At 45.5% G+C, this 20,029-nt stretch overlaps 1 protein-coding gene across 8 annotated transcripts in view; it reads right to left on the bottom strand.

Annotated features, from left to right (window-relative positions):
* LOC124612405 (ribosome-binding protein 1) overlaps positions 1-20,029 on the bottom strand; it is a 351,088-nt gene that overhangs the window by 152,389 nt on the left and 178,670 nt on the right. For all 8 annotated transcript variants that reach the window (XM_047140591.1, XM_047140592.1, XM_047140593.1 and 5 more), the window contains one exon: positions 17,383-17,646. In XM_047140591.1, the coding sequence (XP_046996547.1) occupies positions 17,383-17,646 (264 nt within the window). The remainder of the gene's footprint in view (positions 1-17,382; positions 17,647-20,029) is intronic.

Below are 20,029 nucleotides of genomic sequence, written 5' to 3'. Positions count from 1 at the left end.
ACACTGATGCTTGGGGAACTGTAACAAAGACAAAATTCATCGGCATATAGAGAGGAACAGACCGATGAGCCCACCGCAGCCCCAAGACCATTAATCGCCACCAAAAAGAGGGAACACCGAGAACTGAGCCCTGCGGGACACCATTCTCCTGAATATGAGCAGAGCTAAAATATGTGCCAACTCGAACCCGAAAGGAGCGATTGGATAGGAAATTCCGTAGAAAAATCAGAAGTGGACCCTGTAAGCCCCATTCGTGCAGCATAGCAAGGATATGATGGTGCTAGGTGGTATTGTACACCTTCCGAAGATCAAAGAAAGCAGCAACTAGATGTTCTCGCCGAGTAAAAGCTGTACGAATAGCCGACTCTAGCGAGACTAAATTGTCGATCGCTGATCAGCCCTGACAGAAGCCCCCCTGTTGCTGGTCTAGGAGGCCCCGAGCTTTGATGATCCACATGAGCCGCCGACTCACCATCCATTCCAGGAGTTTGCACATAATGTTGGTAAGGCTGATAGGGTGATAGCTATCAACCACCAGCGGATCTGCACCAGGTTTCAGCACTGGGATGGTAACGCTATCCTGCCAATGAGTTGGGAAAACGCCCTCCGTCCAGATGCGGTTAAACAGGGCGAGTAATTCACCCTGACAGTGCGCCAAGAGATGGCGAAGAAACCGGTTGTGAATTTGGTCTGGACCTGGAGAGGTATCGGGGCAAGCTGTAAGGGCACTTTGGAACTCCCATTCACTAAACAGGATGTTGTATCGTTCCCAACGGTGCGTGCGAAACAACAACTGCGTACGCTCAGCCTGCTCTTTAATGGTGCAGAATTCTGCGCTGTAGCCTGCTGTCGCAGAAATACGAGCGAAGTATTCTGCCAGATGTTCGGCGATGGCGACTGGGTCAGTACAAAGTGTACCCCGAAGAGAGGGGCAAGGGACAGACGTATGAGGACGAAAGCCAAAAATGTGCCAAACCCGCGACCAAACCTTAGATGGGGAGGTGTGAGAACCTAAGATGGCAACATATCGTTCCCAGCAGTCCTGTTTGCTCTGCCAGATTAACCGCCGAGCACGGGCCTGCAGCTGTTTAAAGGCAACCAGATTCTCTAGGGAAGGATGACGCCGGTGTCGTTGCAGGGATCGCCGGCGGTCCCGGATAGCTTCTGCATTCTTTGGTGTCCACCAAGGGACTGACTTATGCCTTAGGGTACATGACGAACAGGGGACAGTTGGCTCAGCAGCAGAAACAATGGCCATAGTGACCTTGTCCACAGCCAAATCAATGTCACCAGGAAGCGGAGGAATGGCCATAGTAGCTGAGGTGTAGGCTGCCCAATCAGCTCTACGAAGAGACCATCGTGGCAGCTGGTCAGGGGGTTGGGATTGAAAAAGAGAAACCAGGATAGCAAAGAGGTCGCTACCACAGAGGTCATCGTGGACCCTCCAACTGAGGTATGGAAGAAGACCTGGACTACTAAGAGTATGTGCCATGAGTCAAGCTAAAATATGTGGAAGCACCAGTGTTAAGGAGGCAAATGTCCTGCTGTGCCAAGAGAGCCTCAACGTTACTATCCTGGCCTGAGATCTGGGCCCCACCCCATAGAGGGTGGTGGGCATTTAAGTCCCCCAAATCAAATGGAGGAATGGCGGGGGGAGCTGGGCAAACAAGGCAGCTAGGTCAGCAAGAGGGAAAACCTCATCCAGGGGAAGGTAGAGGGAACTGATGGTAAGCTCCACTCCTGCCCGGTTTCTAACAGCCACAGCTTCAAGAGCCGTGTGAAGTGGCACTGGGGCACTAGCAACAGTGGCAAGAACATAAACACAGACACCGCCAGACACCCTGTTGTATTCTACATGGTTCTTATTGTAACCCCGGTAGCCACAGAAGGAGGGGATCCGCCGAACAGGAAGCCAGGTTTTCTGTAGGGCCAGACAAGCGGCACAAAAGCTGTTTCAACTCAGTAAGGTGGTGGAAAAAAACCATGGCAATTCCACTGAAGGATAATTGTATCTGACTGTGAAAACATGAAAGAACCTGGGAAGGGGGATAGGTTACGCCTTAGAAGCACTCGCCGCCACCGATTGCTAAGTAGCCTGATCAACTTCCATAGGAGCTGTGGGTCGAGCAACATATAGCTCCTGAGGGGACACTAGATGCTCCACATCATCTTCAGGTGCAGTGATGAACTCCTTTTCTGTCTCTATGTCCTTCTCCTTTTGCTTTTTCTTCTTTTTGATAGGGTCCCGTTTGTCCCTCGGTTTATCAGGCTGGGTGGGCTTTTCCGACCCACTCTCATGGACCGAGGAAGACCTGGAAGCCCTATGGCCCTCAGGTGGTTGTTTTTTCAGCCACTGGCTGACATCTGGAGGGGCAGTAACCATGGAAGGGAGGGGACCAAGCGATCCGTTCCGCGCGAGGGGAGCCGGAGGAGGCGGGCACTTCTTCGGCACAGAGGTGGGGACTGAAGTCCCCAAAGAAGGAGGGGTTGTTACTCCCGATGTTGATAACAGGGGAGCAACGGGAGAGGATGTTCCCCCAACTATCTGGGGGGCAGGAATAGACGGCTGGTCTGGAGGGCCCACAAAAAGTGGCTGAGCTCGGGGGCTCGTCGCCAGGGACGGCGACATTGAAGCTGCTGCAGCAAACATCGATGAAATGCGCACAGGGTGAAGTCAGTCTTCTTGCATTTAGCCTCTGTGTAAGTGGGCCTGTCCGAGGTCTTATACTCCACAACCTTCTGTTCTTTTTGATAAACCGCACAGTCTGACGAGCAAGGTGAATGTTTCTGTCCACAGTTTAAACAAACAGGGGGCGGCAAACATGGGACGTTGGGGTGGGAGGCACGTCCACAATCCCGACAGGTAGGGTTGGCGTCACATCTCTATGACATATGCCCAAACCCCCAAAAGCAGTGCATGGGAGGAAGGATGTAAGGCTTGACACACATCGATATATCACCACCCTGACCTTCTCGGGCAGGGTGTCTCCCTCAAAAGCCAAGATGGAGGCGCCGGTGGCGACCCTACTATCTTTAGGTCCCCTGAAGACACGTCGTACCAAGTGGACATCGCGGCGTTCCAGATTTGCACAAAGCTCGTCGTCAGACTGCAACAACAGTTCACGAAGGAAAATTAGTCCCTCAACCATATTGAGGCTCTTATGAGGCGTAATGGGGACTGCAACGTCACTGAGCTTGTCACAAGCAAGCAATGCCCGTGACTGTGCTGGGGATGCTGTCTGTATGAGGACTGCTCCAGACCTCATTTTAGACAGGCCCTCAACTTCTCCGAACTTGTCCTCTAAATTTTCCACAAAAAACTGAGGCTTTGTGGTCAGAAACAAGTCCCCATCTGTTCAGCTGCAAACCAGAAATCAAGGAGAATATGTCTCACCAGGTAATTTAGACCGCCGTTCCTCCCCTAGTGTGGAGAGGGAAGGGAACGATTGGAGGTCATACTATAAACCATTGAACTTTCCTTTCTTAGAGACTCTTGCTTGCACACTATTTGTATTTCGTTTCATGGTGGTGCCACGAGCAGCTAGGGGAAGGAATGTCCACCCAGACAGAGCCCCACTTGCTTGGGTAAGCCTAATACAACCGGGGGGGCGGCAGATTCCCCAGAGGTCGCCCATCAGCAACTGTTGTACCTCAACAGCCATGCGTCTCCTTGGCATGCAGCACACCTTGAGAGTGAGGTTTTTTTTTATAGAGGTTTATACCATACTCACGACCCAGGCAGTTAAGCCAAGATCCCCAGGCTCTGTACCGTACAACGTTCCACTGTCGTGCCTTACGGTATGGAGCACACTCAGAGCTTACGGTATGGAGGACTGGTGGTGCTTCCCAGTCCCCAGCTCAGGGACTCCGGGGTTGCCAAGCCCGTACCCAGCAACTTAATGCCGACCCCCCTGAGGGGATTTATTTATAAGTCAACAACAGATTGGATTGGATTGGATTGTTTTGGGGAAGAACCAAACAGCGAGGTCATCGGTCTCATCAGATTAGGGAAGAATGGGGAAGGAAGTCGGCCGCGCCCTTTCAAAGGAACCATCCCAGCATTTGCCTGGAGCGATTTAGGGAAATCACGGAAAACCTAAATCTGGATGGCCGGAGACGGGATTAAACCACCGTCGTCCTCCCGAATGAGAGTCCAGTGTGCTAACCACTGCGCTAACTCGCTCGGTGTCAAAAACAGATTTTGAGTTACAAAACAATTACTAATTTCACCCTATAACAAAAGATATTAACTAGGAATAGTCAAAATCAACCAGGAAATTAATTACATACACAAAACTGAGTACAAAATTAGATCTGGTGTTATATTCTTTAAAACTTAGGGCCAACCTTTCTCTTTTATGAAAATGCAGATTATACTTGTGTATGTTAATGGTAATTAGTTAAAAGTAAAAAAATGAATTTTAAGGAGGCACATGGCAAAAAAGAGGGGGGGGGGGGGGTAAAAATATCTCAGCTTGCTTTGACACAGGTCTTTCGAGTCTCAGTCTGGCACACAGTTTTAATCTGCCAGGAAGTTTCACAGCAGCACACGCTCCACTGCAGAGTGAAAATTTCATTCTGGGTTGTGAGGTGTTCATCAAGAACTGATGCACAGGTAGAAACACCACCACAAAGGGTATGATCTGGGATCAGGAGGCACATGCTGCCGAGGACGAGTGAGAAAGTTATTCCAGTATTCCTTCTTACTGTAGTTATATAGATAGTGAGACTCTGCATGGAGTTGCTTAAAAGTGAAGAAGGCAATCTGCAAATATTGCTGCCTAAGATTTAGCGCACCTATGCGGTGTATGCGTATGTGCACATGCGTTCGTGTAGCGTACGTGCACGTGCGTTCGTGTATCTGATGGGTGCCCAATGGTGAGGTCATCAGCGCCCTTACACTTATGAGAACAAACTAAAAGTGTTGTGCATGCATGCACTCGAAATGACCACAGCCACTCTGTAACAGATGCACTCTCACATGCACTAAAATCAATCAGAAGGAAAGAGAATTAATCAAGAAATTAAAACACAGAGAAAACAAAACACAGAAGAACTAAAAGATAAGCACAGGGACATATGACTGGCTGACCATTTACAAAAAACTAGGGTGAGTCAGTCACCATTTGACACATTAAGAACATCTTGTTAAAAACAATGGACAATTCACAAAACTTTAAAACCCTAACCACATTTGTTTGATCATTACATAAAATAGACAGCAGATCCATGGCATATCAGCCACAGTCTGCTGGTCGGCAAATAAAATGCAGTCCAATAAAATGTGGTGCACCGTGATCTGCACGCCACAGGCACCACACATTGGAGGGTCCTCTCACTGGAGTAAGAATCCACGTTTCATAGGGCTATGGCCTATGCGAAGATGAGTAAGAAGGACCTCGTCTCAAACGTGGCTAGAAGGAAGTTCTCCACGGCTGAGTTGTGGGCTTGATGACACAGTGCTTTTTATCTGTCACTGCCAGCCTCTCGTCTTTCCATCGAAACATGACTTTGTACAACAACAGTGAGGTGATAGCATGCAGGTAGACCGTTCGCCTGGTGCAGATCTTTCGATTTGACGCCACTTCGGCGACCTGCGCGTACAAATGTTGAGGAGTAAAGGGTGCTCAGATAATCTGAGCAGATGAGAAATCTAACACTGAGAGAATGTCCCACCTGCTCCAGTGCTTGCAAGATTGCATATAGTTCTGCGTCAAAGACAGTAAATTTTGGAGGCAGACTGACCTTGAGGACACGATCTGGGAAAATGACAGAGCAACCACCAGAGCCCCCTGCTTAGACCCATCTGTAAAAACTGCTAAAGGGTTGTGGTACTCAGATAAAATATCAGAGAATATTGCATTAAAAATGGAAGCAGGAGTGCTATCTCCCCTGTACCGCACCAAATCTAAAATCACTCTGGGCCTCTCCAGCAACCTGGGTGGCGCACGGTTAAAACCCTGGATTTGGGGTCATACTGGCACCACATTGAGTGACTCCAGCACATGCTGCACGTGGATCCTAAACACCATCGTGGCTCGTGGACAGGTGTTCCAGAGGTGGACAAGAAACAGTATGTTGTGTGGGTGAATATGGCGCTGCAATGAACTTACAGGCGCGGCGCACCATGAGAAGCTGGCGCCAGATGGTAAGTGGCGGTTTCCCCTCCTCAGCACAAATGCTAGGTATGGGACTGGTCTGATAAGCACCCATGGCCAAATGAATTCCATCATGATGGACAGTGTCAATGATCCACAAGTAAGAGGGCAACGCTGACCCATGCACCATGCAACCATAGTCCAGCTGCGAGCGCACAAAAGCCCGATAAAACTGAAGGAGACATACCCTGCCCGCTCCCCCAAGACCTGTGGCAAAGGCACTTTATGATGTTCAGTGCGTTCAGGGTTCTGGCTTTCAGGTCTTGCAGGTGTGGTAACCACGACAATCGGTAGTCAAAAATGAGGCCCAGAAACTGCACTGTGTCTCTGAAATGTAGGATGGTGTCCCCACATTCAAGGCAGGCAAATTAAAAAGATGATGAGAATGATTAAAACGAACACACAAAGTTATCTGCAGGAAACTGGAAACCCATCTTTGCAGCCCACTCCTCTAACTGCTGCACTTTAAGTTACAACTGATGGCTTGCCATTGCAACTCAGGAGGAGGAACAGAAAACAGCACAATCATCTAAAAATAAGGAGCATTGTACAGGATTCCTTACCATAGATGTGATACTGTTGATGGCTATGGCAAAGAGTGTAACACTTAAAACACTGCCCTGAGAACACCAATCTCATGCTCAAATCGATAAGACAACGTTGTCACCAACTCGGGTCCTAAAAACTGCTGCGGTAGGAAAGACCATATGAAGCTGGGAAGGTGGCCACGAAAGCCTCATTGATGCAGTTGTGTGAGAATACAGTGTCTCCAAGTAGTATCGTATGCCTTGCTTATATTGAAGAATATGTCAATACAGTGATGCTGACGGATGAAAGCCTGCTTGAATAGCCGCCTCTAGGAGGGTCAGATTGTCGACAGTGGACCAAAATCTTCGGAATGCGCACTGAGAATGGCTAAGGAGTTGCCTGGTCTCTAACAACCAGACCAGACGACGGTCAACCATTTGTTCCACGGTCTTCCCCACACAGCTCGTTAAGGCGATACTCTGGTAACAACTGGGACATGTGCAGTGTCTTCCTGGTTTGAGGAGAGGGATCATAATTGCCTCCCACCAACAGTTGGGGAAGTTGCCTGTCTGCCATATTAGATAAAAACATTTGAGGAGGATTTCCTTTGATGCTGCTGGCAAATGTCAAAGCATGCGGCACTGGATTTGGTCACTACTGGGTGCAGTGTCACGAACCTCAGTCAGTGCTGATTCGAGCTCCCACACGGAGAAAGGGGAGTTGAAGGTCTCAGAACTGTTGGACCCGAAATCCAACTTTTCCCTCTAAACAGGCGCACAATAGTGACAAAATGCCAGATCCTGGCTTGCAGTGGCGGTAGTTTGTGCAAAATGTTTGGCCAGCATCTGAACAATGTCTCTCAGTACTGTTTGGAAGTGCCCCTGTTTCAGCACTGCTGCTATTGGTAAACAGCTGCATTGGCTTCCCATACTTTCATAGAAGTGGAACAATTGATGTAGTCCAGGAACACTTGCCATGACATTGTCTTACTCTCCCTAATGATGCAACGAGTCTTGGCCCTTGTGACTCGAAAGGCCCTAAGATAGTCTGCTGTCGATTGGCATTTAAAATGTCTAACAGCCACATGTCTTTCCTGAACCATGGAACAGCACTCATCTGGGCACCAAGGTACTGGTTGCCTCCTAAGATGACCTGAGGACTGTGAGATGGATAGGCCAATGGTGCGATGGATCACTCGTGTGATGTGGTCCAGCCACCCTCGGATGATGTCACAGTGTTCGAACACAGCCAGCTGGCTGAAACGCATCCTGGCGACCATCCATTTTGGGGGTTTAACTTCAGGTGGTGAGCCATTTAGTAGGTGAAGGAGGATTTGGAAATGGTGACTGGAATGAAGGTTGTCAATGACCTCCCACTGAACAGAGTCAGCGAGGGCGGGAGAACAGAAAGAGAAGTCGATGGCTGAGAATGACCCAGTAACAGTAGATAAATGTGTATGAGTACCTGTGTTGAGGATGCACAGCTTGTGAGACGTCATGAGGCCCTCCAAAACCCAACCCCAAGGGCTAGTACTGGTCGGGCACCACAGAACATGAGGGGCATTGAAGTCTCCCAGGAGGAGGAACGGTCATAGGAGTTGTGCGATAAGATCTGTGAGAGCCTCAGAGTCTTGTGCATCTTGCAGAGGTAAATGCAGTGAGCAAACAGTGATCATTCGACACACACGAATTTGAACTGCAGCTGCTTGGCCCTTTCCCCCAATAGGTCATCCTTGTGGTATAGCGTATATCCATCCCTGAGGCACAGGGGCACCTGTATCTTTAAAATGCATTTATTGTAAACAAAAGCACAAGGGACGTGCCTGTGCTAGGAGTTTCAGTTCCTCCACATGAGTCCTGAACTCATTTATGGTCCACTATAGTATGGAAGCCATGTCATCGGTGTGGTTTTAATTTACTTTCTTTGGAGCAGGGAGGTGTCGCACTTGAAGAGCAAGGGGGATTGGAAGGGCTGCCTGGATCCAAGGCATCTAACTCCACGATATCCTCCTCATCAATCAGACGGCAAAGAATGAGGTGTGACAGAGCTCAGGACAGCTTTTGACCCAAATGTCATGAGCCTTTTCCTGCATCCTGTCAGTTTGAGGATGAAGGGGAAAGTGGGCGTTGAGAGGCACTCTGCTTTCCTTGTACCTTCTGGATCCTCGCTGTGGAACTGTTGCTGGTCTTTCTTGGTGTAGCTGCCTGGGTTGCTTTGTCCTTACTCTTTTACCCTTGACATGTACACATGCAAGTACAGGTACTTGTGGTGGATACAAACATACTACACATTGTCTGTATGCTCTTTGGAAAGCCCAATATGGCAATTGTTCCATCAGCTGGTGACAAGGAAGTGACAGGATCACCAGAATGTGACAGCTGTCACAAATATTGCCCTAGGGTGACCACGGCGGCAAGGCCTCGGAATTGAAGGAAGAGCCCATTAGGTCATTAGAGGGGGAGTGTTTATTGCAGTTGACAAAAAATTGTTTCTACTGAAGTCAAAGTTGAGTGTGACAGTGAAGTTATCTGGTCACATATAACAGGTCTAAGTGAAACTAAGCTAATTGTTGGATGATTCTACCAGCCACCCAATTCTGCTGTGACAGTTCTAGAGTCATTCAAAGAATGTCTATTATGGTCAGCAGCAAGTAAATACCCACATCATGTCTTACTAGTTGGAGGCAACTTTAAATCACTGTCTATCTAGCTACAAACAGGCCGGACCTTACCGCCAATGTCAGTAAAGAAACAGGGATTAGTGATCATGATGTCACAGCAACTATGGTTATGATAGTTAATAAATCAGTTAAGAAGGCTAGGAGAGTGCTTCTACTAAAGTGCGCATCATATATCTTGGCGGCCGAGTTTAGGTTCGTTCTGCGCATCTGACGTCACAAAACACAGTCAAGCCAATGAACAGAGAACGACGTTGCCAGATCTCGCTGCAGTGCAGAGCACGGACGAGTGTCTTCAGTTTTAGAAACGTTCAGTCATAAATAAAGTAATAGAACAAAAGCCATGTCTTGATAGCAGACTTTGTTTTATAGAAAGTTTGGAAAAAGTGTTCTTTATACCAACTGCTTCATATTTTATTATTAATTAAACCAAACAAGCAATAAGACTCCTAATTCAGGCGATAACAAGGGAAGGTGTTTGTATCAATTTCACGAACCGCTTTTTCGCAATAAGGAACAGCGGTAACTGTTTGTTTCCTATTGTACTTCGACGAAGCATGAGTAATTCATAGTCATACCAATAGTGTGTGTCAGTATTTTGCTTGACATATTAGAATCCTTATGGAGTATTACTGCCACACGAGCTGCGTTAGCGTAATGGTTAAAGTGCTGAGATACTAAGCGACAAGTTAATAGTTCAAACCTTGTGTGGTGCATAAATTTTTCTTTATTTAAAAACAATATCGAAGTGTCTTACTTCAAGAATTTTATTCGTTTGAATGGAGTTTTTTGATATTTCTAGTGCTTTGTTTCTTCATTAACCCTTTGGCTGCTGCAGACACGTGTTCCCTGCATTCCGCGCTGTGCGCGACTTTGTCATCACTGCACTGCTTGCCTGTGCAGACACACGGTGTTCCGACTGCTTTGACACACTTTATCATTCGATTTCACAAAAACTATTTGGCCCAAAAATTTGATTTTTACACATCATCTTGACTGATGCCTTCCCCCCATAAATGACTAAATTTTGTTTCGAAGTTCAACCCAGTTATTGTGCAGCATTAAATGTAGTAAACCATTGCACGGAATTTTGAAGAGTTTGCAGAGGTAAAAGTCCATAGCGTATACTTTCCGTATGGTCGATTTTAGTTGCCACAATGTTGAGAATGAAATGAAGACAAGATACCTAAATTTCATATAAAATTTACTGTATAACAATATCTCATTTAGTTTAAGTACCACGTAGGTGTCTTATGTAATATTGAGAAATATTCCATCTTTCGCGACTGTAATAAAAGTTTTATTTACACCAGGCGCTTTTGGATTTATTTTAAAGCACTTCAATCACTGAAAGGTATGGTACATACACAATGGTACTCGTGTTCTCTTTCTTGTTTTTGTTCCACAGTCGCAGTTTTACCTATGGTATTGAAATATATTCCTCTTCTGCAACTGTAATAAGCGACTTATTTAGACCAGACACGTTTTTCTCTTTTGAAGCATCTTCAGTGGACAGTATTTTGTCTCCTCCATTGCCAAGTCACCTTTCGTAGTTTTGTGCTGCAGTAACACAATATTCAACGTTTGTGTCGGCTGATCAGTGTTTTAGCAAATATATGCTGTTTGTGTGTGCCACACACAAAATTATATTTGACATAGCTCTGAACACTTCACTGACAGACGGTATATTCAAGTCCTAATGTTTTTGTAAGTCCGCAGTTTTGTTTAATGTATTTTGTCTACTTCCTTTTGATTGATTGAAGTGCTTTAAAATAAAGCCAAACGTGCCCAGTGTAAGTAAAACTTTTGTTAGAGTCGCGAAAGGTGGAATATTTCTCAATATTACATACGACACTTATGTGGTACTTAAATTAAATGAAATATACAGGTATCTTGTCCAGATTTCATTCTCAACATGGTGGCAACTAAAATCGACCATACGGAAAGTATACTCTATGGACTTTACCTCTGCAAACTCTTCAAAATTTCGTGCAATGGTTTACTATATTTAATGCTGCATAATAACTGCGTTGAACATCGAAACAAAATTAAGTCATTTATGGGGGGAAGGTATCAGTCAAGAAGATAGGTAAAAATCTAATTTTTGAGCCAAATAGTTTTTGTGGAATCGAATGATAAAGAGTGTCAAAGCAGTTGGAACACCGTATGTCTGCACAGGCGAGCAGTGCAGTGACAAAATCGCCCACAGTGCGGAATCCGGGGTGCACGTCTCTGTAGCAGCGAAAGGGTTAATGCAGCCGTGGTGGCTTTACTTCATGAACTGCGTGCTCCCCCCTAAACGTAAGCTTGCGAACTATGCTATACTATGGCGCCGCTTCTATTGGCGCGTGCGTTGTGTGTAACTGGCAACGCAGCAATCTCCCGCGTCTGGGCGGGCATGCGCGAGCCGCCAAGATAAAAGAATTGAACTATAGAAAGAGCAGATAAGCAGTCATTAGCACCTCACCGAGTTCTAGTAAGATGGATATGGAGGAATTACGGGAAAAGTTTAAGCAGATTGTAAAAGCGTGGTCTGAAGAATTATCTGCCTAGTAATTGGATGAAGGATGGGAAAAGACCCACCGCGGTTTATTAGATTCAGATAACATCAAGGAAACAGAGGCTGATGCACTCCTGGTTCAAAAGAGAATGCAAAAATGATTACAAGCAAATGTTACTAGAGGTACGTGTGTCTGTGAAAAGATCTACGGGTGAAGCACACAACTACTACCACCGTCATATCTTTGCAAAAGATCTGGCAGAGAACCTGAGACAATTCTGGTGCTATGTAAAATCACTAAGTGGGCCTCAGGCTCCCATCCAGTCACTTGTTGACCAGTTGGGTGTGGCAGTTGAATATAGCAAAATGAAAGCCCAAGTTTCAAATTCAACATTCAAAAAATCATTCACATAGGAGAATCATACAAACATACCATCATTTGACCATCGAACAGACTCCCATATGGACGACATAGTAATACGAATTCCTGGTGTAGAGAAACAATTGAAGAAGCTAAAACAAAATAGTCTCCAGGTCCACATGGAATCCTAATTTGGCTTTTCAAAGAGTACACTATGGCACTGGCCCCTTTATTGTGAATCTCTATCCCAGCACCGAGTCTCAAGTGATTGGAGAGAAGCTCAGGTGACTCTCGTATATAAGACGGGCAAAAGAATGGGCCCACATAATTACAGACCTGTATCCTTAACACTGGTTTGCTGCAGAATCCTTGTACATATTCTTAGTTCGAATACAATAAATTTTCTTGGGACCAAGAAGCTTATGTCCTCAAATCAGCATGGTTTCAGAAAGCATCACAAGTGTGAAACTCAACTTACCCATTCCATATTTCTAGATTTCCAAAAACTGTTTGACATGTTGCCCCATTGCAGGCTCTTAAAGAAGGTATGAGCATATGGAATAGGTTCACCGATATGCGAGTGGCTCGAAGACGGTAAGTGTTCATCAGAAACATCATCAGGAGTGCCCCAGGGAAGTGTGAAAGGACTGCTATTATTCCCTATATACATAAATGATCTGGCAGAAAGGATGTGCAACAAATCTGCAGTTGTTTGCTGATGATGCTGTGGTGTACAGTAAGGCGTTTAAGTTGAGTGACTGTAGGTGGATACAAGATGACTTAAACTAAATTTCTACTGGGTGTAGGAAAATTTAAGTTAATGCAGATGAATAGGAAAAACAAACCCGTAAAGTTTGCATATAGCATTCGTAGTGTCCTATTTGACACCGTCACATCATTTAAATATCTGGGCATAACACTGCAAAGTGATATGACATGGAACAAGCATGTGAGGATAGTGGTAGAAGAGTTGAATGAATGACTTCGGTTTATTGAGAGAATTCTAGGAAAGTGTAATTCTCATCTGGAGACCACATATAGAACGATAGTGAAACCTATTCTTGAGTATTGCTTGAGTGTTTGGGATCTGTATCACGTCAGATTAAAGGAATACATAGAAGATATTTAGAGGTGGGCTGATAGATTTGTTACTGGTAGGTTCAAAGAACATGCAAATGTTTCAGAGATGCTTCGAATGCGGATGGGAATCCCTGGAGAAAAGACGACATTCTTTACACTATTGAGAAAAGTTAGGGAACCAGATGTTGAAGCTGATAGCAGAACAATTCTGTTCCCTCCAACATACTTTGTGTGCAAGACCACGAAGACAAGGTACAAGAAATTGGTGCTCATACGGAGGCTTATAGACAATTATTTTCCGTCATTCTATTTGCGAGTGGAAGAGTAAAGCAAATTGACTAGTATTGGTATGGGGTCCTTCTGCCAGGTGCCTTACGGTGGATTGCAGATTATCAATGTAGATCTAGATGTCAACAGATATAAAGGTGCCAGGGGGACCAATAGTGACTAGGGGCACTGGAATTGAGAAGAGAGAGACCACAAACATCAAAAAGCTGGTAAACCAGGACACCTATACCAGGCGATGAAGAGTAATCCACAGCACGGTGGCCTGCATTGAAATCTACAAGGAGGAGAAGGTAGGAAGAAGGGACAGGCAAGGTGGAGGGCAGGGACAGTGGCCAATTCTAGGTGACTAACTGCCCTGTCTGGGGGTAAATATACGTTGTAAATAGTAATCACTACAGTTGCTTGCACTCACGTTACAACCAACTCCACTGTGGTACAGAGAGGAAATCACAAACAACATTGGTGCAAACCAATATAGAGACCTCTCATGAGGCTCTCTCAGGGCCAGTTAGGTTCCGACAGCAGGTACGATAACTTCTGAGGATGCAGATACGATAACTTCTGAGGGTTGGAGAATAACAAACAGGAGGAAATTGGTGGTTGTAATTATAGCAGGTGACAATAACATTCATTGCAGTTCCACTGAATTAACACTTCTAAGAGCATTCTGGCTAGGTGTGGAAGGTCTGAGCGGACAGGACACATCACTTGCCTGTTACTGGAACAATATCGACGAACATAGGTTCTGGGTCCAACGGCCCAAGACTACTACTTTTTATCCTTAGCTACATAAAAGGGTCAGGACTTTTGGAAGGGGTTATCCACTGTGAGGGTAGAAACTGAGGAGGAGCGAGCAGTGTTGAGACCCTCCGGTCGTGGCTCCTCCAGCCACTGGCTGGTTGTATGTCTCGTCATGTCTGCAAAAAATTTCCATAACGTGAGCACTGTCACCAGTAGACAATGTACACTCCTGGAAATGGAAAAAAGAACACATTGACACCGGTGTGTCAGACCCACCATACTTGCTCCGGACACTGCGAGAGGGCTGTACAAGCAATGATCACACGCACGGCACAGCGGACACACCAGGAACCGCGGTGTTGGCCGTCGAATGGCGCTAGCTGCGCAGCATTTGTGCACCGCCGCCGTCAGTGTCAGCCAGTTTGCCGTGGCATACGGAGCTCCATCGCAGTCTTTAACACTGGTAGCATGCCGCGACAGCGTGGACGTGAACCGTATGTGCAGTTGACAGACTTTGAGCGAGGGCGTATAGTGGGCATGCGGGAGGCCGGGTGGACGTACCGCCGAATTGCTCAACACGTGGGGCGTGAGGTCTCCACAGTACATCGATGTTGCAGCCAGTGGTCGGCGGAAGGTGCACGTGCCCGTCGACCTGGGACCGGACCGCAGCGACGCACGGATGCACGCCAAGACCGTAGGATCCTACGCAGTGCCGTAGGGGACCGCACCGCCACTTCCCAGCAAATTAGGGACACTGTTGCTCCTGGGGTATCGGCGAGGACCATTCGCAACCGTCTCCATGAAGCTGGGCTACGGTCCCGCACACCGTTAGGCCGTCTTCCGCTCACGCCCCAACATCGTGCAGCCCGCCTCCAGTGGTGTCGCGACAGGCGTGAATGGAGGGACGAATGGAGACATGTCGTCTTCAGCGATAAGAGTCGCTTCTGCCTTGGTGCCAATGATGGTCGTACGCGTGTTTGGCGCCGTGCAGGTGAGCGCCACAATCAGGACTGCATACGACCGAGGCACACAGGGCCAACACCCGGCATCATGGTGTGGGGAGCGATCTCTTACACTGGCCGTACACCACTGGTGATCGTCGAGGGGACACTGAATAGTGCACGGTACATCCAAACCGTCATCGAACCCATCGTTCTACCATTCCTAGACCGGCAAGGGAACTTGCTGTTCCAACAGGACAATGCACGTCCGCATGTATCCCGTGCCACCCAACGTGCTCTAGAAGGTGTAAGTCAACTACCCTGGCCAGCAAGATCTCCGGATCTGTCCCCCATTGAGCATGTTTGGGACTGGATGAAACGTCGTCTCACGTGGTCTGCACGTCCAGCACGAACGCTGGTCCAACTGAGGCGCCAGGTGGAAATGGCATGGCAAGCCGTTCCACAGGACTACATCCAGCATCTCTACGATCGTCTCCATGGGAGAATAGCAGCCTGCATTGCTGCGAAAGGTGGATATACACTGTACTAGTGCCGATATTGTGCATGCTCTGTTGCCTGTGTCTATGTGCCTGTGGTTCTGTCAGTGTGATCATGTGATGTATCTGACCCCAGGAATGTGTCAATAAAGTTTCCCCTTCCTGGGACAATGAATTCACGGTGTTCTTATTTCAATTTCCAGAAGTGTAGTTTGACACTGCTTCTCCAATTGAGTTTGAGGAGTTGAAGTCCCCAAAGACAGTGCTGCAGGGATCACATGTGGAAACCACTTATCTCTTTCCTGAACCAATTCAACTTATGTAACTACCAGAGGTCAACGTCAAGGTAATAATGGCAGTAAGTACTCTAGGCACTGCCGATGACCTGGGAATAGAAATAGCAAAGTTTGCTATCATCAGGGTGGCATATAAGTGGCTGCGGGCTTCAAAATATGACAGGCAACTGGAGACATTAAGCTCCCACATATTATGTTCTACAAATAAGGTAGCACACTCTGGGATAAAGGAGGGGTTAGGTAGGTGATCATATCAGCAATTGACACAGGATGGTGGGTATTTTTCCATGAAGCACCCGACCACAGTCTTCACAAACGCAGTTATTTGTACAATGGGTAGACTCCTGTCCAGAGTTATGGCATTTAATAGACTGCAACGGGGCTGAGAAATACAACTTCACATCACAATGGTACACAATTACAGGGTGTTTCAAAAAGGATTCACAAATTTCAAATCCATATATTTATTAAACTTTAAGATATACGAATATGAAACTTTAATTCCATATTTACAAACCTCTCAAGTTCACATTACAGATGTTCAATATGTCCTCCATCAGTGACACGAACAATATCACATTGATACTCAAATTCCTCCCATACTCAGGCAAGCATGTCCTTCGTCACTGATGTTATGGCAGGTTCTTCAACTCTTCCAGGTTCTGGGGAGTGGTGGTACACAAACGTTCCCTTTAACGAAACCCCACAAGAAGTAGTCAGAGGGTGCCAAATCTGGTGACCGAGGAGCCCAGCTGAGACATGCTAAGTCGCTGGCTCCTTGACAGCCAATGCAAAGGTTCAGTAGAGTTTCATTTAGATATTCACGCACTTAGCAATTCCACTGAGGGGGTACCTTGTCTTCTTGAAACATGAAGTTGTCTTCATGTAGCCTCGGAAACAACCACTTTTGTAACATAGAGAGATATTGCTGACCATTAACCGTGTTTGCATGAAAGAAGAATGGGCCATAAACAAATGATCGGGATGTAGCACAAAACACACTGACTTTGGGCGAATCTCATATGTTCAATGGCTGCATGTGGGTTCCATAGGCCCCAAATTTGAACATTGTCTTTGTTTACCTGACCACTAATGTGGAAAGTCACTGCACCACTGAACATGATGCATTGTGCAAAAGTGTTATCATTGTCAATAGCATCAAGAATCTCATTACAAAATGCCACACATTTGCATTTGTCATCAGGACGCAGATGTGTACTTGAATTAATCTTCATTATTTCAAATAATGGCTAACAATAAACAATAATAAATGAACAGCAGCTACAGAATACCCACAATTGTATAATAAACTCACCTGAGTCTGCAAAACACCATTTTCTTCTTGTAACCTCTGGGCTTCAAGTCTTGCATCATTCAGTGATACCAGCTGCTCTGCAAGTTTTTCATTCTCACTTCTTAATTTGTTTACTTCATTGCTGATTTCCACGAGTGATGCATATTTGGTGTTTAGAGACTCATAACTCTCCTTCGCTTTATTGTTTTCATACTGTAATTCTACTTCTCGCTGTTGTGCATGCTGGAGACGACGTTCCAATTCAGCATTGATTACTCTGGTTTCCTGTTAGCAAACATGACAAGTGAAACAAAACACACAAGACAATTGTGTATAAATAAGGCAAGGACATAAAACATGGAATATTTAACACACAACTATCACAAAACCTTAAAACTACTCCATTACGGGTATCTTTGCATGCCAGCACATACACAATACTGCAGTTATGTGAGAGAACTGTTGACCAATGCTGAACTCCAGAAGGTGAAACATTAGTGCCAAAAGCCACTTACAAAAACAGACCATACCATCCTAGATTTTCGTGCTCATGGAGGAGGAGGAGGAGGAGGAGGAGGAAAGGGGCAACGGGAGGAAGGAGGAGCAGGTCACTCAAACCTCAAGGTGAGAGGAACCCCCTGTCATCGGAAAGGGGGACAAAGTATGGTGCAAGGGCAGGGAGCAGATCACAGAGAGCAGGAGATCAAAGGTAGTATGTTACGAAGTACTGTCAGCTTCAGTCCAGATAAAAGGATAAAAAAAATTGATTAATAGGAAGAAGCTGAGAAATGAATAATGCAATTAACAATAAGAGAGAGAGCGAAGTGGAGATGGGGCGAATGTGAAAAAGTGAAGGGAAATAGTTAAAACAAAATAAGTAAATAAAATGTAATGAAAAGATGGTTATATGATGAAGGGAAAGTTCCTATCTCCCAACTCTAGATTTTGGGGAAACTGTTATTGGGGGAAAGGGGTGGGGGGGGGGGGGGGCGGGGAGATATAGATGGCTCTTATGATGCACAGGCATGAACTAGAGAAAGTAGTAACCTTGGTAATGTTGTGTGGACTAGAGAAAGTAATAACCTTGGTAATGTTGTGTATTATGACACTGGAGACCTAAGTAGATCTGTAGGGTAACTGAGGGGATGGAAGGTCTGAGAGATGGTTTATGTTGAGAAATTAAGTGGTGGAGCAGATACATCTGCTATGGATACCTAGTCTCTATGGAAGGCAGCATTCAATGTTGAATGGCCAGCAACTGTCAAACTGTAGATATACTGTTGCTTTCCGATCGGTTTTATATGGGCTGAATATCAGATGTAGGTCTCAGTGACATAAAGGTCAATGCTGAGGAAGAGAACTGTGGATTCAGAACAGGACCAGGTACATTTGAGTTCAGGAAAGGAGTTAAAAGTCCTTCCTATTGTTACTGGTTTAAAGTTAATATAATCGCGACGTGGTGAGTTTTGCCTGCGTGAGCGAGTAGTTATTCCTTGACTTAGCTTTGCTCCGTGCTACGTGAAAAGTAAGAAAATCGGAACGTTAGAGGACTTTGTTAAGAGACAGGAAAACAAGAGGACGTGTAGAAAGTGTGTGCAATGAAACAGTCATTGTTAGCCACCATATTGTATAATTTGTGTTTGAGATTCACAAGCGATATGTTATGTTAATGTGGAGTTTAGCAATGGCCAGAATACAGTCTATTGTATTTCAAAGGTAACTGCGCATATTTAATTTTGATCAAAGGATTCTGTGCTGAACTAAAATGTACTACAAGCTTGTATAGGACTTCGAACATTTGGTGGTCGATGTTTGCTGTAGAACCCGCTTCAATAACACAGTCAAAAGCATAGAGAAAGTTTTCTCCTAAAAAGAACTCATTTCACTCTAAGACCATCATAGAATGACCAAATGCGAATTGCAGTGTTCCAATTTGAGAAGACCCTAAAGAAGTTTTCTTTCTCTTACATTTCAAGAATTTTACAGGCTTCAAGAATTTTACAGGCAACCGTCGGAGTCGGCAGCTGTTCCTCCACCACATGCTGTGGGAATCGTCAATGCAGCTAGGGATATTGTCCTTCACAGACATACAAATGGATACATTACACACACTAGTCGAATAACAACAAATTTAATATTACCAGCTTAAAACATCAATTTCTTTTTCTGAGCAGCAATATTATAAAAATGGCAACCGTGACAGGACTTACAAGGAGTGAAACAGACACTGTCAAATATTTCGTGACCAAAAACAAATTAATACATTATCACTGAGTTATATGTATTGATGGTATCTATTGTGATTTGTAGTGATAAATGCGTATTTTATGTTATGTATATGTACTAATGTTGTGCTTTGTATAATTTCATGTACAAATGAGGGAATCATTCTATGTGAGCTACATCCGTCATCAGGCAGCCACAACAACATAGGTCCATCACATATGAACTTCATGCGGTTCTACTCTACAGTAAAGGCAAGCACAAAAATGACATGCTAACTCATTGCACACATTAGTCTCGTCTTTGTAGAGAATGACTGGGTTACAAATATTTGTAGATTTAGTTATTACATGTTTTTAGTATATATTAGTGATATATGTTTTTTTGTTGATGTGTCCACAATTGTGGAGAGATAGTCTGGGGTATACTACCTGATGTGTATTTC

This window comes from Schistocerca americana, chromosome 4 (genome assembly GCF_021461395.2).
Source record: "Schistocerca americana isolate TAMUIC-IGC-003095 chromosome 4, iqSchAmer2.1, whole genome shotgun sequence".
In the NCBI taxonomy this organism is placed as follows: Eukaryota; Metazoa; Arthropoda; class Insecta; order Orthoptera; family Acrididae; genus Schistocerca; species Schistocerca americana.
This window is presented reverse-complemented; position numbering and strand designations above follow the sequence as displayed.